Raw genomic sequence first — 24,125 nt, 5'->3', positions numbered from 1 at the left:
GTACATGAATGCCGTTGACACTAGAAGGCGGCGGCCAGACGCGAGGTCAGGCAACAAGCGGCAGAAAAGCAATGGCCCATGGACAGACAGTGCCTGGCAACACCTGCATGGAACACAAGCGGGGAGGAGCCCGTCTTGGGGGTGGGAAGTGGAAGTGCAAGATCGTCCACGAGCAACCCGTGACTTGCGCGAACCCAGGTCACTCTCTTTTTTTCTCCCCTTCTTCCTGTCTCGTTCTCGCTGTCTGTGTGGTGTACAGCAGGAGACGAGGCAGCAGCTCAGCAGCAAGGAGAGAAACAGCTAGCAGGCACACGAGCAGTGGCAGCAGCAGGAAGAGAAGCAGCAGCAGCGGTGGCAGTGGTGGTGGTTGCGCAAGCTCGTGAACGGGCTCGCCGGGAGGAGCTTGCTTATTGGCCTGGCCTAGATTGGCATAAAGCTGTGGTTTGCTTGTGGAGGGGAGGTCTCGGCAGAAGAACAAAAGGCTCCCCTGGATTTAGCCTTTCCGCCTCACTTGGGACCGGGTTTCGATAGAAAGGGAGCAGAACCGGACCAACCAGTTGGGCAGCAACAACAGAGAACTGATTGCGTGGTCGCGGTTCTTGGAGTGGGCGGGTGAGTGGGGAGGCTCGAAAAGAGACAGAAGCTCGGTTCAAGGATGCGGCTTTCGGCAGGCCGGCAGCGCGAGGTCGGGGCAAAGCCTCCTTGACTCGTCTCTCGCTGTGGTGCTTGTGCTGTGCTGCTGGTGACAGGTCTGGCTGGCTGGCTGGCTGGCTGGCTGGGGTCCCCGAGACGTGTTTATTACACACAAAAACGGCGGTGCGGAGGGGGGTGTGAGTGGTGCTGATGGGCAGCAGCTGGAGACGGGCTCCAAAAAGACGGTCAATGGCAAAGGGGAGCGAGCTGGAGCTGGGTCCGGCGGTGTTTTGGGCCTTGGGAGAGAAAGAGAATCCGACAAAATTGAGGTACGGGTCACCAACCCTGCGGAGCACGTCTCATCAAGCCGAACCGGGGTGGTGGAAGCTAGGTAGGCCAGGGTTCGATGGGACAATCAAAGGCGGGCAAACGGGTGGGTCAAGAGCGCCTCAGTCCAGTCCGGGGTGTCCCCTCTCGTGCTCTGCCAGCCTGGGCCCCCTCGACGAATAGGCGGCTTGGTACGTGACAGCTTCACGAGAATTAGTGGGGCATCGGTTTCTTTTGGCCGCATTCCCCCCTTTGCGCGCTGCTGGTCGAGCTCGCTGCTGCCGGAGCAGACAGATAGAGCCGGATAGGCGGTGACAGCTGCCGAAGCCAGGCCGAAGAGGTCAGCAGGAATGAGGTACGAGCAGGATGAGGGCGAACGGAGAAAGAAGGATAGACGGTAGCAGCGTAGTAGCGGTAGTGGTAGTGAGTGATAGTAGTATTAGTCCGACGGTGACACAGAATGTGGTGGTCAGCAGAAGCCAGCAACGAGGTAATCCCACCCCTCCTCCCCTACGGGCAGTCGGCCCCTCTCCAACGCGTCGCCCTTGAACTTGCCCCCGTCCTCGTCCTTTTCAGATAGTTGTGGAATCAGCTTGGACGGGCCCAGGAGGATGGATTAGCGTGGCGGGCGATATGGATCATAGGATTGGTATGGAAACGGTGGTGGAGGAGAGGAGAGCTGAGAGCAATATGAAAAAAAAAGACGCCAAGAAGAACTCGGCTCGACAATATGTGCAACGCTAGGATGGAGATGATGGGGCAGCACAACTCCCGGGCCCCCCAAAAGACCACCACCAGCATCAGCATCAGCATCAGCATCAGCATCGAGATGCAGAAAATGCAAACCCCGAGTTCTCCAAGACGAATCAAAAGAGATGCGCCATCGGTCATCTCACCGTGCCCTCACCAGCACACCACACCACACCAGTCCACCCCACCACACCTCCCGCCCGCCTTGTCTGTCCCACTGGAGAGCTGGTTGGATGGCTGGCTGTCACCTTGACAGGGGTTTGCTTCCGCACCGTGCCGCGACAGTCGACGGCGCACTCTCTTCCAAAGTCCTTTCCAGTACCAACGACCCGACCGAGGTTGCGAGACCATGCCACTGCGGGCTAGACTGGGAATCTATCTTTTTTTCCTGGGGCGACGCGTCCACAAAGTCGGGACCATTTGAGACACACGGACCTTGACGCCCCAACCTGTGGTACATACCTAGCTTACATGCTACAATGTGCCGTCGTCGTCGTCGTCGTTGTGGCTGCTGTCGCACACATGGAGGACATTCTCAGCAGGCCAAGCATGAACATCCAAGCAGTTTGATACTGATATCGCCCCATAATGTTGCACTGTTGTAAGCGATAGCCCTGGGGATTATCGGGGATTGGGGGGTTGACAAACTTCGTACCATCGCGATGATTCCCAGCCAAGTGGGAGCGAGATTTGGACAGACGCACGGTGCAGCATCTGAAGACCAGGGTCGCACAAGTTGCCGGGTTCCCTGACAGGCTCGGCGGCCTTCCAGATTTTCCACCAGAAATCCTCGGCTCGCCGCAGACCGGCCATTTTCTTTGACAGGCCGTCTGTCCATCCAGGTCTGTCCCTGTTCGCCCTCGCCGTGGTGTGAGGTTGTGGATTGCAGAACTTGAACGCCATTTCCGACCCTGATGAGACTTCCAGGTTGTTGGTTCCCCCGCAATTCTCGCTGGAGGCTCGACGTTTGCAAACACTCCTTTCCTGCCAGCCGGCCAGCTTGTTTCGGCTATGTGCTTGGTATCTGGTGCCTATCGATAAAACCAACAACCCAATACAACTCTGACGACCCTCTCACCTGCCATTCTGGCCAAAGAGAAGCAAAAGCCTTGCCTGACCGCGCATGTGGTTTTATGCACCTGCTTCCCCTCCCCCCACACAACCAGTTGAGACAACATCGAGAAAGCAAATCACCTCAGCCGCAAGACACCGACAGTGAGAAGCCCAGACGACAGACACTCTTGTATCGTCTGGTGAAAGGCCAAATAAGCCAATCATAGCAGCCTGAGCCGTGGTCGGAGACAACTCCGCGATCTGCTATTTAACCCATGGCCTGTCGTGGAGTGTAATGGCGAGGGGGGGGCGCCACGGTATCCTGTCCTGTACCTGTGCCGTACGGAGCACTAACTCTCACTTGGAATCCCGATATCAGAAACCCCTCTGCTGCTCTCAATCTGTGTAATGCTGATCCTTCCGCATCTTTCTCCATCTTTGCAGGTCTTTTTGAGCGGCCTTCTCCCACGTGCCCAGTCATTGGGGAAAGCGAGCAAAGCGCAACGTCCTTCTCCCAACCCCACGCTTATTCCCCCCAGGCGCACCAACCGCATGGTCTGATACCTTGATGGGCAAATCAGCACGTCCCAATAGCTTGGTGACCGGGGAGGGGGGGGGGGAGGGGACGGAGCGCCACCACACCATCATCCTGTTGTCGACTGCATGTCTTGCCTGGCCGTCGGTTTTAATCCACAAACTGTTGTCTGCTGGCTCAGCCCGCTGACCAATCGTCATGGAGGTTGTCGGTCCCAGCCGGCGACTACCAAGAGGTCGGAACTTTCCAACACCAGGATGGCGGGCCCAAGAACCGAATCGGGTCCATCATGTTTTCTTTTCCTGTTCCCACTGGGCTCGGACAGGCGGGCAGGCTGACTGTGTGATATGCACGGCTTGAAAGAAAAAAAGACTCAAAAGCTTCGCTCCATGTGTATGTGGGTGGACTAGCTCGCTCACACATGATATGATGCATCATGACATTTTCTGACAAACAAAGTGGCATTTTGGCCTTCTCGGTTTCAGGCAAAGAGAGACCCAGACAGGACTGTCAGGAAACCGCATTAGAGACAGAAACTACCTGCTGCAAAGACATGCCGTGGCTGATGGCGTCGCTCCTCTTGTTTCTTTTGCCCCTGCACGGAATTGCAGACGATAAACTGGCTAGCCAATCCTCTGGGAGATGTCAGTCGAATGGAAGGCGTGATCCTTCCAGAAGCAACAACGCCCGGCAGTAGCGGAACAATTTATTGGTAACAGACAGAGACGAGTACCCGAATGCGAATGGCGTCCTTTCGGTAGCCAACGGGAAGCGCAACCAGTTTGGTGGGTTGTCTCTTCCCACGCCGGTCCGTCGGCTTAGCTCTCGAGTCTGGCGCACCCACGAGGTGGCGAAAGAAGAACGACAGGTTCTCAAACAGCTGCGTTGCTTTTTTTCCGTTGCTTCTTCTCATGGCTGCCATCAATCCGGACTGGAGAATCGGGTTTCCAACTGAAACAGATTCCAAACCTGTCCTTCGAGCCGAGCAACTTTCTGGGTCGAGAATCCGGGTTTCTTTTCTTCCAATGAACTGTCGTCAGTCCAGTCTGTCAGGACCATCGTCAGGGCGTTTTTTGCGTCTTCTTGCCACTTTCCTTCGTTTTTTTGGGCCTCCTTCACCGTGTGAGACATCAGTATCCAGGGCTCCACCGCCATTTGCCTTTCCCTCTTCGGTTCCCCCTGTTGATGATGGCACCAGGGTGGCGGCCGTGGTTGCTGGCGTTGCACCAGCTGCTTGAGAAGAGGCTTGGGGAGGCTGATATCCCTCTGCCTCGGCAAACACCAAGTCGCCCCGCTTCCCTAGCACTTCACGGCTGGCTTCTTCAAGGAGGACGCCAAAAGCCAGGAGGGCCGTCTCATCTAGACTCCGGAGGTCTGTGTTTGCTTTCTTTTGGAAAAACTCCGAGTGTGGTTGTGTCTGGCTTGGAAGAGAAGGTAATCCATCCTTGGGGAGCTGGGAGTGGAGGTGGGAAGAATTCAAGGCAGTGTAGTCGTAGAATTTACTTGCGTAACAGTGAACAGATCTCAGAAGGGCACTGTCGGGTAGTTGCTGTGACGGCAGCAAATCCTCGTGGGCCCAGTAGATATCATGCTCGGCATATCGAGTCGGGGCGTTGTGCCGCCGAAATAGAACCTCTTCTGGGGCAAGCCTGTAGGTGCGGGATGTGAGGTTTCCTGAGCCAGGTCGATTGCTGCGACGGCTGCTGCTGCCATGTGGCTGGACGCGTTCATTTAGAGATACCTGACCTAGTAGCCGAGTTAGGATGCTTGAGCGAGTACGAAACGAGGAGTGGAGTGTAGATACCGGCGACCGCGTCATAAAGGGTATACTCGCGGCCTCGATAGGACGACGCTCGGGAAAATTGCGAAGGAGATGGTGAGCTCGAATGTGCCTGCTCAGAGGCGGAAAATTGTTCATCTGATGAGTCGATCTGACTCGACATTTTCAATTAGTAAATATGGCGCTATCCTCTTTGCAGCTGGCGGTGGAAGTAGTGTCTGTCGATGAGGGTGGGAATCTTGGATTGTTGTCGGCTTGAACGATAACTATTGAGTGTTGTCAAAGTTTCCAAGTCCGTGGTTGAGCAACCTGCCCCACTTTTCCTGACTTCACACATCATTCCAAGAGACCTATTTTTTTTTTTGCTCAAAGACGACCAGAGCTTCACTTAGAAAACCGAAAACGGGGGACGGTAGCTTTATCTTTGCAACAGTCCAATTTTTCAGACACTTGTCGCTAGATTTCTGTTGGTCGGATATGTAGCTCAGGAGGGAGAGTTGAGGAAGTTGAAGACTTGTCCATTGAGCTGACCATATCATGTTCACTTCTATGTAGGCAGTTTTGATCATTTGCAGCGACTTTGTTTGCATTGATCCTACACCAAATGGGTATCTAGCTACCTGATATTGCATACCACATCATCCACTTTCCAACCAGAGCAAGCGAGTGATAGCAGTAATGAAAGAACAAGAGCAAACTTGGTATTATTACAACAAAGAAAAAGGCTCAAAACCATCCGTCATAATTCATAATGCATGTTCCATCTTGGTCGAAAAGCAACCCCCTATTTAGACTCCGCTAAAGGCCTCCTGGTGGGACTTCACGCTGTTTCTCCTCTCGCGGTGATGGTGGTGGTCATCATGCTCAACCACCGGGTCACCCAGATGCTTGCGAAGGACAGAGGGCGGGACCTGAGAAGCGTCCGTAGGGTCTCTTGCGATGGAAGTGGCTGTCCCAGATCTGAGAGAAGATGAGGTTAGTACCGCTGTCTGCAAATTGTTGCTCTCTCATATTTTACTTACTTACTGGTGAGTCCTGTTTTGACCAATGGTCTTGGAACCGTCAAGATCCGAGTCGACACGGGGGTCGAGCTTGTTCGCCATATCGCTGGAGTGGGGGCCGGCAGTGTTGCTGGCAGGGCCAGGTCCGCTGTGGATGGCACCACGGCCATCACGGTCAGAGTCAACTCTGGGATCAGCAGCGTTGGCAATGCGAGAGTTGTGAGGGCCGTGAGTGCCGGCGGGGGCACCATGGGTGCCGGTCATGCCAGTCGTGCCGGTGCCGGCAGTGGCGCGGTGAGTGTTGCCAGAGCCGATGCCAGTGTTGCCGCCGAAGCCAGCGGTGGTGTGGGTGCCGGTGCCAGAAGAGCCAAGAGTGTTGGAACCGTCACGGTCAGAATCGACGCGGGGATCCAGAGTGTTGGCAACGCGGGAGCTGTGTGGGCCATGGAGACCCTCGTTGGTGCCAGCGGTGCGGCTTGAGTTGCCGAAGCCAGTACCAGTGTTGCCAAAGCCAGTACCAGTGTTGCCAAAGCCAGTACCAGTGTTGCCAGCAGTGCGAGAGCCGTCACGGTCCGAGTCTACACGGGGGTCGAGAGTGTTGGCAGCGCGGGAGTTGTGGGGGCCGTGGAGACCTTCGTTGGTACCGGTGGTGCCGGTGGTGCGGCCAGCAGTGTGGGAGCCGTCACGATCAGAGTCGACGCGGGGGTCGGCAGCGTTGGCGACACGAGAGTTGTGGGGTCCGCTGGTGCCTTCAGGAGCGCCATGGTGGGACTTGTCGGAGTGGACAGCCTCCTTGATCTTGTTGACGATGGAAGACATGTTGGGTACTGTATCGAGTGTTGAGTTCAAGTGTAGTTGTGTGTTGATATAGTGAGGTGAGTGGTGAAGCTTCGTTTGAGTTGTGATTGCTTTGTGATAATGCTTTGTGTGTTGATGAGGAAAGAAAATTCTGTTTCAACAGGAAGGGGAACAGTCCTTATATCCCTTTGACACCAGATACGGAACAAGAAAGGCGTCAATGGGCACATGGGAAACATCATCGAGATGTGGATCACCCAGAACCAAGATTCGCTCTGGTTGTGTCATAGCAAGCATGGCCATTCGCCTGGGCCAGACGTTAGCTCATTCCATCAAGGCTTCTCGAAAAGGGATGGAAGAAGCCGAAGCGAAGTTGGTCAAATGGCATCATTCTCGGCCGGTTGCATGTCCTGAGACACGTACCTTCTTGTTCGTCTTGAACTGGAATAAGCTGTCAGAGCCGCCGAGTCCAATAGAACGTCAGAGATGGCGGCCCAGCAAACGGGCATTACCTCATATACGTCATAGTTGTATACCCAGATGCGATCAAACAATGAAGCTACGCTCTCCAGGGCTCTACATACAGCACGACAAGCCCATCACCAAGATGGGGAATTCGGGCCGCATGGGCAAAAGGAGATGCAATTCGCCTGGGATGCTGTGACGTCGTTTGTGGTTGAAGTTGTGTGGCTGGTGACGTTTGAGCTGCCGAGCATTTCCCCATTGCTTGGCCTGGACCCATTGATTCTCTGTGGATCCACGCCACATTTCGATCTTGTGAGCAAACAGCTTTTGAAGGTACATTCTTCTACAACGCGCGGCCGCTGCTTCTTCACGGTACCACTGCGGTATTCTTGCTTTAATCTTGGCATCACTGCCATTAAAGCAGGATCCGCGTCGTGTAAGGGGCACGAGGAGGCGTCACGGTTCCAGGTGTGGCGCAAAGCCCCGTCAATTCAAGCTTCCCCGCATTGTTCTCTTTTTAGCAGGTGGACATCCACTTACACCGTCTGGTGCCGGGCTTGCCGCTCCGCATAACGCAACGACGTCATTGATTGCCAGGTAAAGGAGCCACGCTGACCGAGCCACAGCCCTCTGTGCTCGCGTGCTGTATAATGTTGTTTGATTGACCCAAATGCCGAAAGGGTCATCCCGTTTGCGACAGATACCCCACCCCCACTCAGCCACTTCATGCCCTGCTGATCCTGGGTGCCTGTGTTGTGATGATTATGGAGATGTTCAATGAACGGCAGATAGAGTCAACTTTAATGAGCCTGGTATGCACAGATCACCCCTGATCACACAAAAATTTGCTTTTATTTAAATACATGAGAAGAGAATAATATGGAGTATATCAAGAAGTTCCGATTTGTCCTCCGCCTCGCTGCCTCGTCGTTCTTCATACCGTCATGTCGTTACACCACATTGTAAGGAGGGTTATCGTTTGGTACCACAAGATAAAGGAAAATGAATAGGGTACTTGGATTAGGAGAAAATTGCTGCTCTGAATGGAGTATCGTGATTTGTCATGGTCATCTGGGGTACCGGTAATGGTAGGCTTAAACGCGAGAGCGATACCAACGGCGACGACGGTAGGTGGGTGCAGTGGTGGTGTGACGAACACGAGTGTTGCGGCGAACCCACCAGAAACTACGGCCCCTCGTGTTAGTCGATTGCCTTTAACAAAATGTATGGGAAGCAATGAGTGGTAAACGTACCCGACGATGGCACTGGCTAGCCAGCAGATGGCACTCAAGAAGGAAAAAGCGACTACGGCCTTGAACTGGGCACAGGATGCAGTGTCCCGGAAGGAGAGGTTGGTCCAGTCGAAAACCCGTCTGAGAAAAAGTTAGCTTTAATCCATTTTAGCCCCGGAGAGGTCGAAACAAGTCTAAGCAATGATACATACCCGCAAGAACCATCGAGCCAATCCACCAATAGACCAAAGGCCACAAACCACAGGATGCTGAAGAACAGATCGGCCGGCCAATGGATAAACGAGGAGCTGAAGGGAAACAGCCAAATAATGGCAAACAAAATCGACAATCCCGCAACAACTTCAGTGTAGATGTGTCGTCCCAAATCCCACGAGGAAGCGCCGTGAACTGAGTGTAGATAGTCGCCGTTCAAGCCTGCGACAACGGCCGCAAACGCCAGCTCTGCCAGCCGCAGAATGATGGAGGCGATCTCGGGTAGCGCCATGTTGAGTTGGGCTAGGCTAGTAGCGCGAGTGGGCGTAACGGTTGCTGCTGGGGATATCTATCAACGGATGGGCAGGGTAAGCCGTCGTTGCTGTTGAATATTACAGGACTAGAGAATGGAGGCAGACCGATGAGGAACCTACGGCTCACCGTTGGGCTATATACTGCTACACGATATGTCGTGGCACCGGACAGTACTTGGCTCTTTTGGTAGTCTTTTTGTTCTTCGTCATTCCCGCCCCCCCTTCTGACCATGTTTTTTGACGCGATTAAGACTTAGCTGTTGACGATGACTTCAAACCAGAAGCGCCCAGCTCCTTGAACCACGTCACTTGTTTGGGTAGGCCGGACCACCCACCACCGTTGAAACGAACAGGACCCTGTTTTCACTTCAAAGCGTGCAGCTTGGCCAGTCCAGCCACTGAGAACAGGCCTGTTCGATATTGGTTTCTTGATAGAGCCACTCGGCTTCAGCTGACTGCTGCCAAGAACCACGAATGGCGTCCAGCCATATGCGCCCAGTGAACCCCAGTTATGATGTCATGGCCCAAGACAGGCTTTACATCCCGGATCAGATGTCGAGTAAAACGCATGTGCAAGAACATGGTGCACAAGCGCATTTTGCTGAGAGTGTTATTAATATTTTGCATCAAGTTGACTACTCACTGAAGGTGTGTCATCAACCCTTATCGTGACACAAGTGAAGAGGATCCAAGACGCAAGCAGACCATGAGTAATACACCCCTTCACCCCAAAAGTCTGGCGTGGACATCGAAAACATCATTGCGCCACCCGTCTCTCTCATTTTCTCGGATCCTTTGTGCTGCCTGTTGTGCCTCTTCCTTCCACAATTTGACGATACTACCAGGCGCGTAAACTCCTTCGAAGACACCTTGGCCTGGCTCGCCGACACCGACACGAGCGTAGAGATCTGGGTCGTCAGGGGGTGTAAGTCTTGCCAAAACAGCCTTGAAAAAAGTCCGCAAGTCATCAGGATCAGCTATACGTGTCGCACGGAGTCTTTCCCGTGCGAACAAGAGTTCCCGGTTGGCAAAGTGCAGTGAATCCTTGATGGCCGAGGCGATCTGCATCTCGATGGTTTTGCGAATAAGCGGTTTGAGGAGTGGCTTCATGAGCCATGCCAGAAAACTGAACCTACTTCTCCGCAGGGTCCAGTTGAGTTTGTGGATGCGCACCCTTACCCCCCTTAGAGAGAGTATCTTCTCAAGTCTGTCTCTCCCAACCTCCACGTCGAGCTGGATGTCCAGACCTCGCTCGTCAAGCTCAAACGAAGCAATTCCCTCATCCACCAGGCGTAAGAGCCCTGTGTGCGCCCGGAGCCAGAACCCTACCTCTTCGGCCTTGATGGACAATCCATCAATCCTGATGCGCATCAGGCTCTTTATCGCCGAAGTTGTCCGAAAGCGCGCCTTGCGGATCTCCAAGTCATTGAAGGTCTCAACTCGGAGCTTATATGGGAAAAATGAAGAATGATTGACCGTGACGCCGGGTTCCAAGATGAGATTTTCAAGCAACAAGTCGAGTTGCGGTGTTGAGATTTCAAGCCTGGGTATCGGGATGTAACTGATTGACTGGATGAGCAGTGGCACGAAAACATTGATCGAATCCGTCAGCAAATCTGTATTGGCATACTGGTGCTTGGGGGAAAGAATCTTGCCGATGGTGGTTGCGGTTTTGATGAGATTGGCAACATCCTTGTCTCTGATGACCGACTGAAAGGTTGACTGCACCTGAGCAAGAAGTCCGTCAATGTCGTCCCGTAAAGATGACCCCGAGGCAAGTTGTCTCGACCTGACCCGTAATGCCTGGAACCTCTCTTCGGCGTGCTCGAAGAAGGCTGCGTCTGTAAACATTTCCTGGAGTGCGTTTCCTAGTTGCTGAACCAGGTCCTCAAATTCCGGGTCATTCTGGCCATGATCCATAACGTCTCTGAAGCGCCGCTCCAGCTCTTCCCACTCCTCGGCATCCCCGAATGATCGGATGAACAGCCAGAAGTTTTTCAGCGCTCGGTCCGTCTCCGGATTCCGGTCAACGTCTTGGTCAGCCGCCTCGAGAGTGTCGCGAGCAATGCGTGAGTAAACCATGGCATAGCGCTTGAGCAGTAGTGAGAGGGTCGAAACAGAGTCGGAATAGTCGCGTCGTTTTCTAAGCTTCAACACGGCCTGCTTCAGCCGGAAAAGCATGGTGTCTTTTTCATCACCTTGGAGCTTGCTGATGATACTGTTTTCGGCTCCCTCAACCACGGTAGACGTGCTCCCGGTGAGCACCTGGGTAATCTCTGAGGCCTGGTTCAAGAGGTCTTCTTTGCTTGGCGGTGTCTGCGCATCCTTCCCCGGTGCCTTCAAGGATTCCTGCTCCTGAGGAGACGGTTCAAGACTTTTACCCGCTTCTTTCGAAGCCTCGGAAAGGGCAAAGGCGGTGTCTTTGAACACCTCGCGGGCAACCAAGTTGAGATCTGTGAGGAACAGGCGAAAGTCCGAGTTTGTGAGAAGCAGGGAACCCACTGTTTGAAGGCTCTTGTAAGCTAGAATTCAAGAATAAATGTGTCAGTTGGCCGAGCAAGCACTGGTGTGGAAATCGACCAGATTCTCCAACAAACCTGCTGCTGTGTCAGCCTTGGCTTTTGCCTTGGCTGCCCGTTCAGCGACGTGTTCCATGTCCATCGAGACCCTCGCCCTGGTCAAGTACCAGATAAAATCTTGAATCTGATCATTGCTGTTCTTGTGTTGGAGGAGCTCAATGAGTTGGTGGACAAACTGTTTGCTGTAATGCACCAGCGCTTGGCCCGAGTCGCTCAGTTCCGTTGTGTCGAGATCTGGGTTGAGGATGTCGGCAGCGAGAAGGGTTCTGAGATTCACAATGATCTGCTCGTTTGAGGGCATGAAACCTTTGGATAGAGCTCGAAGCATCTGGTACGTGTGCAGCTTCTGGTGCAGCTGTCTCTGCAGCGAGGTGGTGTCATCGTATTGGGGCAGCAGCGGCTCATGCTCGTCTGACCGGCGCCGGCCAGATCCAAAGCAAGACGAAAGCATGACGGCTGACTGGGCAAAGTTGAATCAAGCAGTCGGGGATGCCCGGGAGATGCAGAAGTGAAGGTTGTGTTGAACATGTTCACGATGGATCTGGTCCTCTATTAGTGACACAGATAGCGGGCAACGAAACGATGACGTCGTAGACAGCTAGTTGCCCTTGTTGTGCTAGCAACTGCCTACCTACCACCCAACAAGCCCATGGTAGGTACGACCAATAAGAGACACCGGAATCCCGTCTTTCAACAAGGGCCTTTTCAGATGGCTCGGGTTTAATGACCGAGGTGCGAGACTCTTTTTGACATTTGGAAAGGCCTCATTCCCTTCCCACCTCATCCCTCGTCTTCAAGACATGCTTTGCACAGCCACAACTTGCAGCCATGTGTTTGTTCGCCCTCGCACCGAAGCTCGCGTGGCATCGAATCAGAGCAGGTGATGACAGCCTTGTGCATTCGGAGCAGCGGGTTCCTGTGGCCGGATTGCGCGGGCCCAACAAGAGCCGTCCTAAAGCGCCCTGATTGTCAGGAGGCGATAGGTAGATGCCTCGTCATCGGGCACCCAAGTCCCCCAACGCACGGGCCCCATTCAGGAATTGTGTGCACCATGTACTTGGTAGAAGGCTTCCTTTCTCGGGACTCGGCGCTCAGGCACTGCCACAACCGCCCGTGATTGTTGCTCTCGGATTATCTGCAAGCGCTGAGGTCGGAGTGATCGCATACAGATCCAGGTCATCTTTTTCTACACGACATCCTCCTGCTCCCCAGCAGCCCAAAAGAAATCGTTCAGTCAACCTCACTCTTTGTGACAGCACCAAAAGACAAAAAGACCAGCCAGGTGTGGCGTATTTCCAGGCTGATCGCTTCCCCGTCCGGCCCAAGCTCCTGCGTCACCCACCCCCTCTCCCAGTCGTTGCGCCAAGCAAACCACTGTAGGCCTCTCGGCGGCAAAGCCATCATCTTTAGGACTCGTCGAGTCCTCGGGGCCTTGCAGGCTTCCCGATACTCACACATTCTCTAGTCTGCAGTTTCTCTGAGTGACTGCCACATTCTGGAGATGGACTCCCACCTGAGGCGCAAGGACACCACCAAAGGTCCGCCCCTGCGCATCTTATCACTAGGTATGTTGACGGCCGGCCCTTTCTTAGCCTGCGTGCGCGCAGCGCAAAGGTTGCAAGCATAGCATACTAACGCCGTCTTTTGGGGCCTCTAGATGGTGGAGGTGTTCGCGGCTATTCCATGTTCCTGATCCTGCAAGAGCTGATGCACCGGACGTTCGTCGAAATCGAAGGTCGGGCCCCCAAACGATCCGAGATACCTAAGCCATGCGATCATTTTGACCTCATTGTTGGCACTGGCACCGGTGGCCTCATCGCCTTGATGCTTGGCAGGCTGCGTCTGGATATCGAGACATGCAAGGAACTGTATGTGCGCCTGACGCGCATGGTGTTTGAGACGGACAAGACCATCGCTGGGATTCCCTATAGGTCTACGCTGTTCAAGGCGACCAAGCTGGAGGAGGCAATCAAGGAGTGTGTCAGGGAGCATACGGTGTATGAACGAGAGGGCAACGACCTGTCTGAAACGAGCAGCACGTATCCCATGTCCACTGCCTCGCGATCGAGCGCTGCCTATCCGAGAAGGCATTCGAGCAACGCGAGTGTGATCAGCTTCAGCGCCAAAAGCCCAACATCGCAGGCAGCAAGGCCCGCCTTTTCTTCACGCTGGGGCAATCCCAACGCCCGCTTGTATGACGAGAGGGAGAACAGGACCAAGACGTAAGTAATTTCTGTATTCCCTCGTTTCCACCAGGACACGGCTGACTGGCCCCTGATATCATCTTTGCAGTGCCATTACAGCTGTATATCGAGGTACCCAACGAGGCGGCGCTCCGGCGCTTTTGCGATCCTACGATTCCAGAAAGGAGCCCGCTCCTGAGTTTGACTGCAAGATTTGGCAAGCTGGGAGAGCAACCTGCGCCATCGGTTTGGCTTTCAAGCCGATTCAGATCGGTCACTCGGTTTTCCACGACGATGGCGCTGGTACCTTCAACCCTTCCATCACTGCTCTGGACGAGGCAGTGGTGAATGAGTGGCCCGGCCGTGAGGTTGGCGTATTTGTCAGCGTCGGAACGGGAAAGCGGCCAAAGAGCAGTGACACAAACTCGACCTTGTGGTACGAGGGCTTCATGGGGGAGTTTGCCGAGGCCAGGAGGAGGTTGATAGCCAAGATTGAGGGCTGTGAGAAGATTCATGAGCTCATGAAAAAGGAACACCTGCCCAAGCGGGGTGTCAACATTGAGCATTATTACCGGCTCAATGTGGAGGTGGGCGTGGGAGAGTTTGGCATGAATGAGTGGAACCGGCTGGCCGAAATCAGTACCAACACCCGGCGCTATTTGGCGAGGGAGGAGGAGCAGAAGATGGTACAGGGAGCGTCATCGAAGCTGGCCAAGATTCACTTCGCCAAGTTGCGGTGGGAGCGTCTCGGATCCATGAGTGCCGCAGAGCAAGAAAAGAAGTTGCCGGAAATCTCGATGCCTCTGGCTGTTGAGTTGCCAGGCGATATTCCTGTCTTCCCTCCTCGCACACCACCCAGTCGACAGTCGTACGAGTCTGGAAGCGACATGCTTCCAAGGCCCGGTGTCAGCACGCCGTCCCCCAGAAGTTCAGGCGAGCGGTTCCCGCCTTCGCCGCTGGGCATCACGCAGCCGTACTCGAGCGCCCCTACTCTAGCCCCTCCGCCGCCTCCCCAAGGTGGTCGCCCGGCTAAGCCTCCGAACAATGACGACGCAGACCGGCTGACGGTGAATGCTCCGACGCCCTCGCAGTACCGAACGGCGTCAGGCTCAGACAAGATTGCTATTGTGAGCGCGGATGACTACCCTCGACGGTACCAAGAGCTTCCATCACAGCAGCAGCCATTACCAGTACGTGATGGACCTCCCCCCTTGCCTCCCAAAACACCGCTTCCCGAGAGGCAACATTCAACCTCTGGGCGAGGAGCTGCTCCTGCGCTGCCTTACCCCCTGGATGAAGATGCACCGCCGGCTGTGAACCTTGCCAGGAAACCAAACTATGTGGCCAAATAACGGTCCCAACATAGAGAGGACGGGAAGCTGAGGGAAGACGTGAGGGGTGGTCATTGCAAGACCAACGGCTTTCGCAGCCATGAATGATGATAATGATGATGATGAATGATATCCGATATGTCATAGAATGCTAATTCTTCTGGGTATTTTGGGGGACAATGAGAGACATTAGGAGATATTGGGAGATATTGGGAGACACTGTCACAGCAAGACGCTGGGTAACAGGCTGGCGTTCAGGACTGACTGCGCAGGAGGGAGGAGCATTTTCTGTTGTTGTGATACCAATTTTAGCACTGCTTTTTAATGGCCAAACGGAATTTCAAATGGCTTGCACATGGATACCGGGTCATCTTCCCTATGTACTCTCTGAAGTGTCAGTGGTGCCTGTCAAGAGGAGCCGCCCTGGTAGGCCATGGCTCCGCGGGGAAGCCTTTTACGACAGAACTTGGCCAGAGACCAGAGAGACCAGTCTAGACCCGAACCCCTGCCCAAGAATGCCCAGGACCGATAGGCTAACCAGTAGGCTGGCAGCACTTTGACCCCCTGTACATAGGATGGTTGGCCCTAAGTCAGCCAAGCTCACCAGGCTTAGGGACATCAAGCTCAGGCTACGTCACAATTCTCCAACTCTATTTCGACAGGCATAAACCCATGAACCCATGAACTACATCAGATATCCATCACGACGATCGAGACCGACCTCGGTCTGCTCTAGTCAGGTGCGGAGGCCGCCGTCCGGACCAAAGGATTGACACCATCCGACGTGCTGGCGGGCACTGCCTCGCCAGATCTTGAGCTATCACCAGTGAATCGTTTGGATGTGAGAGCAATAGTCCGCTCTCACAAGCCCATCTTACCTACCTAGATGGGCTGGCAGCACTCTCAAACGCCGACCCCGCGTTTCCTAAATACCCAAGCCTTCAGCCGGTCGGCACTACCAGGCCAGCCCTGGGGGCTCTGGCAAGCTGGAATCGAACTCGACCCCATCTTTGACCACTCCATTGGCTACTGCCCGCTGCTTTGTGGCTGCACGTATCCTGTGTGCGGGACGTGCGGGGTTGGGTTAGATTATTGGGTGCTGGTGGGCAACTCAGATGATGATGGGTCAAGGAACGACGGTTGAGCTACAATATTCTGCTCTGCATCAGACCACGCCGCATCGAGGTGCTGTGTCTGACTCTGATGGACTACTGGCCTTGAACTATTGCTTCTGGTTTCTATTCGCCCACTCTCCACAAGCCGGAAAGTGAGAGTCGAGGTCTTACTATCTTGCGTCATTGGGCACCTTTCAAGTCCTGCAGCCCTGCCTAGCCCTGTGACTGCCAGCTCCTGGCTGGCATCTCGTTGCATGACGGCTACTGGACGGAGGCATTTCCGGAGATGTGACTGCCAGAGCGAGAAAGCTGGCTCCTTGTTTCAGAGCGACGCCACGCCGTCGCCCTTGCACCAGAGGGTGAACGGCATCCTCCGCTCACAGGGCCTGGAATTCAGGGACCAGCCATCCACCAGGTCGGTCTGTCAGGGGACGCAGATCGGATCAATGTCACCTTCGCCAGGGAGCATAGGCAACGAGAGGCTTTGGGACAGACAGGTGCTTGGTGTCACAACATTCGCCGCAAAGCACGCTCGATTTGGTCATATGGTGATGATCAGGACAACTTCACACCCTCATGAACAGGTCTGACTCCAGAATCCCATCTCTCCTCTGTCTGGCTGGACACCACAGAGGCCACAATTGCCTGGCTTCGCTCCATTAGTGCCAGAAGAGTACCCAGAACCTGCCGCCCTCAAATATACGAGGAGCCTAGCCTGTTTGTATTGCACTAGCCAGATTAAAGGATGGGAAGTCTGGTGGCATCTTGCTCCATCTTGAGATGTCCCCTTATCCCTGGCCGCTGGTGCGTCATTCACAGAGAGAGCCGCCTTTTACTATCCGGACAAATCACTCACCGCCATGTACCAGAGTACCTGCTTGGTTGTTTACATATACACACATGGTCCCGAATACAAAAAAGTGCGTGTAGGAAGGGTCCCAGCTGCCACTTGACCCCAGCCCAGCAGCACCGCCATCAATACACTTTCTATGTCCCTGGGAACAAGTGGATGGCTGTTGTTCATCCGGCACATATACGCCCACGCGAATGTAAGAAATGTTTTCCTTCAGCCCTACCTTCTGTTCTCTTCTGTTTCCATGTTCCAAAAATACTCCTCTTCTTTTCTCGTACACACAGAGAGGCCTCAGACGAAGCATAAAGAGTTGGTCGTTCCAAATCTATCTGCTTCGCGCACGACCTTTCATCACATCGTGGACCAGTCCATAGAACCTTCCACGAGGCAAAGGTTTGCGGTCTGGCTACTCGTGCTCATCCTCTTATCAGGAGTGTTCGCTCACAGCTGCCATCCTCAATACTACCTCCCTCCCTCATGTCTCCCAGTCTGGAGCCGCGGGGCAACACACCTTTTTACTTCGTCCCCTATACCACCCAGTCACCCCTTGCCCACAACCGGCCCGGCTGGCATCTCAACACGCTAATCCCAACGAGTGCTCCCAGCGCCGAAGGCTTGCATAAACGAGCCCGACGACCCCGTCTCAGCCCTTTGCAAAGCTGGTCCCAAAGAAGAGGGAGCGTTATAAGTCAGCCCTACAACCAGCCATCATCCCTTGCCAATGCAGAGATTGACGGCCGTGTCGCCGTCAATAAGCTTCTCATCCAGCACAGCATACCCGTAATGTCCGACCCTACGCAAAACAATGTACCACCACGTCCCTCACGTGCGGAGAGAACAACGACGTCGTGTGGAGAGTGCAGGAGGAGGAAGCAAAGAGTGAGGCACCGTCTTTTCCTTCCATGCCATGTCTTAACCGCTCATTCGAAAAGAACACCGCAAGCAAGCCTGCCAAGGCCAAGCACTCTTTCTGTGTGCCAGTGCCAGTGCCGTTGCCATTGCCGCTGCCAGACTGTTCTTCCTTTCACTCTTATCTAGGTCACAAACGCTACTGCTAACACTGTGTCTCTGTGGCTGTTTCTCCTAGTGCAACCAGGGCCAGCCATGCAACAACTGCGCGAGAAGATACCCCCAACCGCTCTGCGAGTACAGGCCCAACAGCAGGTGCGCAATTGTATCACATAGACGGGAATGGTCTGTACCATGATAGTTGCTTACAAGCCAAGTTGTAGACGATCGAGCGCCGTAGCGGCGGCGGCAGCAGCAGCGGGAGCAACACACCCGCCTGCCTTCTCCATCTCCATTCTACCACCACCTCTGAGCCCTGGTCTTTACGGGGTCGAAAATATCAGGCCCTCTTCGATACCCCCAAGGCAGCCTTCTCCTCTCACTTCGCCATGGCCCAGAACGCCAGGGCAAGAGGTAACGGGTCCTCTTGCTGGCTGGCCCGGATTCGACACACTGGGACACTCTCCCACGGCACCATCAACTCCCCAGTACGCCTGGAGCACTGATCGCAGCTTTCTCTACTCCCACTTATCAGCCTGCGAAGAAGGCTGTACGCAACACGCCGCGGCTGTCCATGGTGTCGTCAAAACCCTTCGTGCCTACTACCCAGGAGGGCAGGGGCTTCATCCGTGGGGAGGGGGGGGATGGGACTCGGAGAGCAGCGGGTGGGCAAACAACTCACCCCTACCTCCGAGCATGTCTGGCGACAGCAACATACCATGGGACATATCCAGGCACCCGCCTATTCTAGAGGATGCTGATCTGTTTGCGGTCTGTAGGTTTAAGCGGTTTCTACTCACAAATGTAGTCCTGGTGCCATTTTCAGTCCGGTGTGCTGATTGTTTATGGCTCTTCTTCCAGATATAAACCTCATTTCCCAGTTCAAGGCATCGTTAGATGGGAACCCAGATGCGTCGAACCCCTACATCAAGTATTATGTTCCATACTGTATTCAGTCGCAGCTCCTTCAGCGTGTCGGTGTCTACACAGCTGCGTGTTTCCTCGCCGATTCTGGACATGTTGATCTCACGGCGGCCATGGCGCAGAAAAGCCAAGTATTTGAGCTCGTCAACATGCATCTCAGCTCGCAACTGTCTACCAGCGACGAGGGGATCACAGGTGTCGTTCAGCTTGTTCTCAACGAGTGGTAAGTCCGGCTGATGACTCCGACGGTTGTCATTTTGCTAGCCGTACTGATATCACCGCAGGCACTGGGGAAACGAAGGCGACTTGCGTGCCCACTTGAGCGGCTTGCGAGAGATGATCAGGGTCCGAGGCGGATTTCGTACCCTGGGTTTACACGGGCTGATCAGCAAGCTTGCCATCACGTAAGTATTCTGGCATCCGGGAGCTTTTCTGTGCTCAGAAGACTCTGGGCTAACAAAAGAGCCATGATAGAGCCGATGTGGCCATTGCCTTATCCTCTGAAACGGCCCCTTTCCTGCGTGGCGGCGCCGAGTTTGAGTTCCGCGACAACAGTCATGTGCCGCTGCGTCTGCCACTCAACACACCTTTTATCCCCAAACTCGCAACTTTTGCATCCTGTGGCGAAGCCCTTCGCACCCACGGCGCCGTGGCCTCTATCCTCGACGACATGCGGTTCCTCCTTGCCGCCGTCCTTGCGCTGCCCCAAGAGCCGACAGCGAAAGAGCTCCAAAAAGTGCATACGACATCAGGATGGATCCACGAAAGAATGGTGAACCTCTCCGTGGAGGGCCCGGCGCTACGTCGCCTGTCCACTGCCGCAGCCGCGGCGTCTCCTGCCCCGTCATCAGCCGCCAGCACCACTTCAGCAACGTTTAGCCCATTAGACACCAGGCCTAGTCCAGAACTGGGAGACGACTACCACAGCAGCACCAGGGGTCGGCCTCTTGGTCTGAAGCAGCAGCAACACTCTCCACTTCCTGTTCGTCCCATGCAACTGCCAGGCGACGAACACTCCAGCGTGCTGCGCCTCGACGGCTCACCATCGCCAGCCCGAGCTGCAGCCTCGTCCACACACTCCACGGCGATGATGCCGTCGGATCCTCCAGATTACATTTACCAGTCGGTCCGGCTCGCCGCCATCCTCTACAGCCGGGCCATCATGCTCCGCCGTCCCTTCAAGCAGATTGTAACACCGGCGGAGCACCTACAACTTTGGAGGACCACATGGAAGGTGCCGCTGTCCACGTGGCGGTCCCTCCTCGGGGTGTTCAACTGGATTCTGCTGCCTCTTGTGTCGTCGTCGAGCACCCAGGAACAGGACTCGAACAACCACGGGCACTTTGTCAAGGGCATGCTGAACGTAAGCTTGCTGCAAATCGGGATGGAGAATTGGGAGCTGTGCGGCGGGGTTATGGAAGCGTCCGTGGGCCTGCAGAGGTGGTTGTCGGGGAGCGGAGTTGAAGCTGGGGACGGTGGCAACGAGGGTCAAAAAGATGATGGGGCGGGGATGGAGAAACGGGGGGGGGAGAAATTGGATAGGGGGCAGGGACCGAAGGACAAGGGCAAGCAGGTTGCCGGGTGAAGTGCGCGCCTGGAATATGATAAAAAGGCTAGCCCAAAAAGAAAATTTTAGATAGAGGAACGCTCGGTGGGATAGCCGTTCTTATTTTTTCTGTTCACTTTTGTTTCTGGACATCGATACCCCCTTTTAGTTCATGTACAGGGATACCATCTTTTTTTCGCTTTGATAAATGTGGCCATGAATAGGTAAGTGTCGTGCTGAGAGCAAATAATGGGTGCCTCAACTCGTGACTCGGTCCGTCTTGGGCGAATGCACAGTGACCCATTGTAAGTAGGAGACTTGTTTACTTTCTGGTGTCTTCTGGGGCCAGCCCTATTAAGGGGCCAAGGGGGCCAGAAAAGGGGTGGGGGCTTGGCAGACGTCAGCTTTGGTGTGTTGGTTCGAGGTAATGTCCGGTACTGGGTTGGGGGAGGGGGATGCGAAGGGGGAGGGGTTCGTAACAAGTTACGGTCAGCCTTAATGTCACAATCACGAGAAATAAAAGCATGCCCTCGAAACTGAATCGTGGGACAGTATGCTCTTTTGTATTGTTCCGACTAGAGGTTTACTTGTTGTGTCTGATTGCAAGCTGTTGGCGGATGATATCATCATCTCCCGACCAAGCAAATCGGCACCAAACCTCGAGCTCTATTTTACGTAAAGGCCAGTGGTAACTCCAACCTCTCAACGAGATGCTGCAGTTGGCCAAACTCATCCGTCATACGTGCAGAAGCAAGATAGCAGCATCGCCATTGACGAGACATTGGGTTTCAATGCTGGACAGACCTCAACAGAGCTGATTGGGTAGACTCCGTTAGTAGAATCGTTACGTTATTTAATTAGGATTGGTCTGAGATAACAGACGGCGTGCTTGCATTCCCGGCAACCTCGCAGCTCTACTTCCAGCGCTGTATTTGAGCGATAACTGATTGATACTTAGGCCGTTGAATGCTGAAAGTGGATGTAGGCACAAGTTGGAGATTGTAACGCCAACCCACACACACCTCAACAGCCAGACGCTCGAGTAAAGAGAGCTGCAACATCTTACTTTCTGGCTTGAATCTGTCCAACAGCTCCTCTGCGGCAACTGGTAGATACGTTGAGTGCTCTTTTGCGAGCCGAGATTCGCTGGGCGTTGCCTGGCTTAACCGCTTTCTTATCTTTCCATGTCTAGTAGACGTCCATACCTATGTACCTATGTACCTAGATGTGTGACGTTCCTGCAAGACGAGCAGGACAGTCCGCTCATCTTCATTCTCCAATGTTTGGCTCCGCGTGGGGCCTGGTAATCAGCTTAGCTGCAATGTCTATAGGCTGTCGAGGAAAGAGGCGACAAATCCCCCCAGCTCATCGACTAGAGATCTCCGACATCGAAACAACCGGCTCAAGATGCCGGACCCTATATCTAAGCATTCCTCCCACCATCATCAGAGAGGTTCGTTCCAACTCCTGTACAGCAACTAGCCGCCGTGCATGATGGCACAGGATGGTGTTGCCCACAGGGCAGAGGCCTCTGATCACCCTCCGAACGAAAGAACATCCCTCTTGACAAAGCCGGCATCGGTATATTCGTCATCATCAGCCACCGGACACGCTGCTTCATCCGAAATCCTCAGGCTCCCTCAATACCGGCTATGGCTTGACGAACTGTGGCTGCTCACACGCACGTCCCTTCCCGTCATCCTCGCGTACATATTGCAGAACTCGTTGCAGACAGTCTCGGTGCTCATTGTCGGCCGGTTGAGTCCCGAGGCTCTTGCTACAGCCGCCTTTTCGTACATGTTCGCCATGGCCACGGCGTGGCTGATTGCTCTTGGCGGTACGACTGCTCTGGATACACTCGCATCAAGCAGTTTTACCGGCTCGTCCAACAAACACGATCTGGGTGTACTGCTGCAGCGAGGCCTGGTGATCTTGACCTCTTTCTATGCCGTTGTGGCCATCATATGGGCCTTTTCTGAACACTTGTTTCGCGCTCTAGGCCAAGAGGAGTTTATCTGCGTACAGAGCTCCAAGTTTCTCCGGTATCTGATCCCCGGCGGTCTCGGTTATGTCTGGTTTGAGGCCATGAAGAAATACTTGCAGGCGCAAGGTTAGCATGGCTCCTGCTCAGAGAAAACGTCCAGATCCAGACTGACGCGATGACAGAAATCTACAGACCAGGAACATACGTGCTGTTGCTCACCTCTCCGATGAACGCACTGCTCAACTGGCTCTTCATCCACCGGCTGGGATTCGGTCTGTACGGCGCCCCCATGGCCACCGGCATATCATACTGGAGCTCATTCCTCTTGCTCGTGGCGTATGCTGCCTTTGTGCGGGGGAAGGAGTGCTGGGGAGGCATTGACGTCCGAAGAGCCGTCTCCCACATGGGACCTTTCGCTCACCTTGCGCTCATGGGCGTTGTACATGTCGGGACAGAATGGTGGGCTTTCGAGATCGTTGCACTTGCAGCGGGCCGTCTGGGGACAATTCCTCTGGCGGCACAATCCGTCATCATGACCGCGGACCAGATCATCAACACAATCCCGTTCGGCCTCGGCGTCGCTGCTTCGGCGAGGGTTGGAAACCTCCTCGGCGCACACAATTCGAGGGGGGCGGCCCGGGCTGCTCACTCAGCCGCCATCCTCAGCACGATAGCAGGGACCTTGATCTTGATAATACTCATGGCCTCACGCAACGTCTTTGGGCGAATCTTCAACGACGATGAGCGGGTGGTGAAGCTCGTGGCTGAAGTGATGCCGTATGTGGCCTTATTCCAAATCGCCGACGGGCTCAACGGATCCTGCGGCGGTGCACTGCGCGGCATGGGCCGGCAATGGGTTGGAGCTGTGGTGAACCTGATCAGCTACTACGGAGGGGCGCTCCCCGGCGGCATCTACCTTGCCTTCCACGGATGGGGTCTCGTCGGACTATGGGTCGGGCAGTGTGTTGCGCTGTATCTAGTCGGGGCTCTAGAGTGGGTGATTGTGGGGGTGAGCAACTGGGAGACAGAGGTTGAGAGGGCCATCGCCAGGTTGGAAGCTGGGGGGCTTGGCAACTCGGATGGCGGTTTGGAGTCGGTGTAAAGATAGGTACCGTCCCCTACCTTGGCAGTCAGGTGGTGAACGGCTGACCTGTGCCAATCAAGTGCTGCAGGCAGCGTGCTGCAGAAGGCTGACAGCCGCCAATGAGAAGGCCGAAGAGCCTGCAAGACTGCAGCTTTGGTCAGGATCCGGCCTCGTCTTGCATGGCCATCGATGGCCCATTTGCTGGCCTGGTTTGTCTCTTTTGGGCGAGCTACGAGGCGAATAAGAAGGCGCCGTTGCAGAACCAGCAGCCAGACCAAGCCCGCCTGTAGCAGCAAGGCGAGCGAGAAAAGGCAGTTGGGCAGAGACGCATGCATGCAACGGATAGATAAATTCGATCTGGCTCCAGGTTGGTGTTGTAATAAACAGTGCCACGGGGGGAGGAATGGGTCTATGGGA

The 24,125-nt window shown here is 54.6% G+C and overlaps 9 protein-coding genes across 9 annotated transcripts; 3 read left to right on the top strand and 6 right to left on the bottom strand.

Annotated features, from left to right (window-relative positions):
• Nucleotides 1-2,184: 2,184 nt before the first annotated feature.
• On the bottom strand, nt 2,185-2,523 carry QC762_200145 (uncharacterized protein; the record flags this gene model as incomplete). The annotated part of the gene is made up of 2 exons (XM_062886897.1): nt 2,185-2,306; nt 2,415-2,523. The coding sequence occupies 2 exons, from the start codon at nt 2,521-2,523 to the stop codon at nt 2,185-2,187; spliced, it is 231 nt and encodes a 76-aa protein (XP_062746653.1).
• Nucleotides 2,524-4,334: 1,811 nt separating this feature from the next.
• QC762_200140 (uncharacterized protein) lies at nt 4,335-5,336 on the bottom strand (the record flags this gene model as incomplete). The annotated part of the gene is made up of 2 exons (XM_062886896.1): nt 5,103-5,336; nt 4,335-5,044 (listed from the first exon to the last, which is right to left on the bottom strand). The coding sequence occupies exons 1-2, from the start codon at nt 5,239-5,241 to the stop codon at nt 4,335-4,337; spliced, it is 849 nt and encodes a 282-aa protein (XP_062746652.1). The 5' UTR covers nt 5,242-5,336.
• A 244-nt stretch (nt 5,337-5,580) lies between these two features.
• Nucleotides 5,581-7,005, bottom strand: QC762_200130 (uncharacterized protein). The gene is made up of 2 exons (XM_062886895.1): nt 6,105-7,005; nt 5,581-6,038 (listed from the first exon to the last, which is right to left on the bottom strand). The coding sequence occupies exons 1-2, from the start codon at nt 6,896-6,898 to the stop codon at nt 5,867-5,869; spliced, it is 966 nt and encodes a 321-aa protein (XP_062746651.1). The 5' UTR covers nt 6,899-7,005; the 3' UTR covers nt 5,581-5,866.
• Nucleotides 7,006-7,912: 907 nt separating this feature from the next.
• On the bottom strand, nt 7,913-9,079 carry QC762_200120 (uncharacterized protein; the record flags this gene model as incomplete). The annotated part of the gene is made up of 3 exons (XM_062886894.1): nt 7,913-8,527; nt 8,596-8,715; nt 8,787-9,079. 3 exons carry the CDS (start codon nt 9,077-9,079, stop codon nt 8,437-8,439), a joined length of 504 nt encoding a protein of 167 aa, XP_062746650.1. The 3' UTR covers nt 7,913-8,436.
• Nucleotides 9,080-9,824: 745 nt separating this feature from the next.
• On the bottom strand, nt 9,825-12,131 carry QC762_200110 (uncharacterized protein; the record flags this gene model as incomplete). Its single annotated transcript, XM_062886893.1, has 2 exons — nt 9,825-11,623; nt 11,699-12,131. The coding sequence occupies 2 exons, from the start codon at nt 12,129-12,131 to the stop codon at nt 9,825-9,827; spliced, it is 2,232 nt and encodes a 743-aa protein (XP_062746649.1).
• Nucleotides 12,132-12,432: 301 nt separating this feature from the next.
• On the top strand, nt 12,433-15,215 carry QC762_200100 (uncharacterized protein; the record flags this gene model as incomplete). Its single annotated transcript, XM_062886892.1, has 4 exons — nt 12,433-12,929; nt 12,963-13,245; nt 13,338-13,902; nt 13,973-15,215. Exons 2-4 carry the CDS (start codon nt 13,182-13,184, stop codon nt 15,213-15,215), a joined length of 1,872 nt encoding a protein of 623 aa, XP_062746647.1. The 5' UTR covers nt 12,433-12,929; nt 12,963-13,181.
• QC762_0030500 (uncharacterized protein) lies at nt 12,714-13,084 on the bottom strand (the record flags this gene model as incomplete). Its single annotated transcript, XM_062883227.1, has 2 exons — nt 12,714-12,815; nt 12,956-13,084. 2 exons carry the CDS (start codon nt 13,082-13,084, stop codon nt 12,714-12,716), a joined length of 231 nt encoding a protein of 76 aa, XP_062746648.1.
• Nucleotides 15,216-18,353: 3,138 nt separating the features above from the next.
• Nucleotides 18,354-20,679, top strand: QC762_200090 (uncharacterized protein; the record flags this gene model as incomplete). The annotated part of the gene is made up of 4 exons (XM_062886891.1): nt 18,354-18,945; nt 19,032-19,317; nt 19,379-19,498; nt 19,569-20,679. The coding sequence occupies 4 exons, from the start codon at nt 18,354-18,356 to the stop codon at nt 20,677-20,679; spliced, it is 2,109 nt and encodes a 702-aa protein (XP_062746646.1).
• Nucleotides 20,680-21,151: 472 nt separating this feature from the next.
• On the top strand, nt 21,152-23,726 carry ERC1 (ethionine resistance protein; the record flags this gene model as incomplete). The annotated part of the gene is made up of 3 exons (XM_062886890.1): nt 21,152-21,471; nt 21,599-22,750; nt 22,807-23,726. Exons 2-3 carry the CDS (start codon nt 22,132-22,134, stop codon nt 23,724-23,726), a joined length of 1,539 nt encoding a protein of 512 aa, XP_062746645.1. The 5' UTR covers nt 21,152-21,471; nt 21,599-22,131.
• Between the last annotated feature and the right edge of the window lie 399 nt (nt 23,727-24,125).

Source organism: Podospora pseudocomata (genome assembly GCF_035222375.1).
Source record: "Podospora pseudocomata strain CBS 415.72m chromosome 2 map unlocalized CBS415.72m_2, whole genome shotgun sequence".
Lineage (NCBI taxonomy): Eukaryota > Fungi > Ascomycota > Sordariomycetes > Sordariales > Podosporaceae > Podospora > Podospora pseudocomata.
This window is presented reverse-complemented; position numbering and strand designations above follow the sequence as displayed.

Bases quoted from the DNA above. Each gene is read 5' to 3' on its own strand.
- QC762_200130 (XM_062886895.1), bottom strand. From the start codon at position 6,898: ATGTCTTCCATCGTCAACAAGATCAAGGAGGCTGTCCACTCCGACAAG. The intron at 6,039-6,104 runs GTAAGTAAGTAA...ATCTTCTCTCAG, and splicing joins GGTCAAAACAGGACTCACCA to ATCTGGGACAGCCACTTCCA.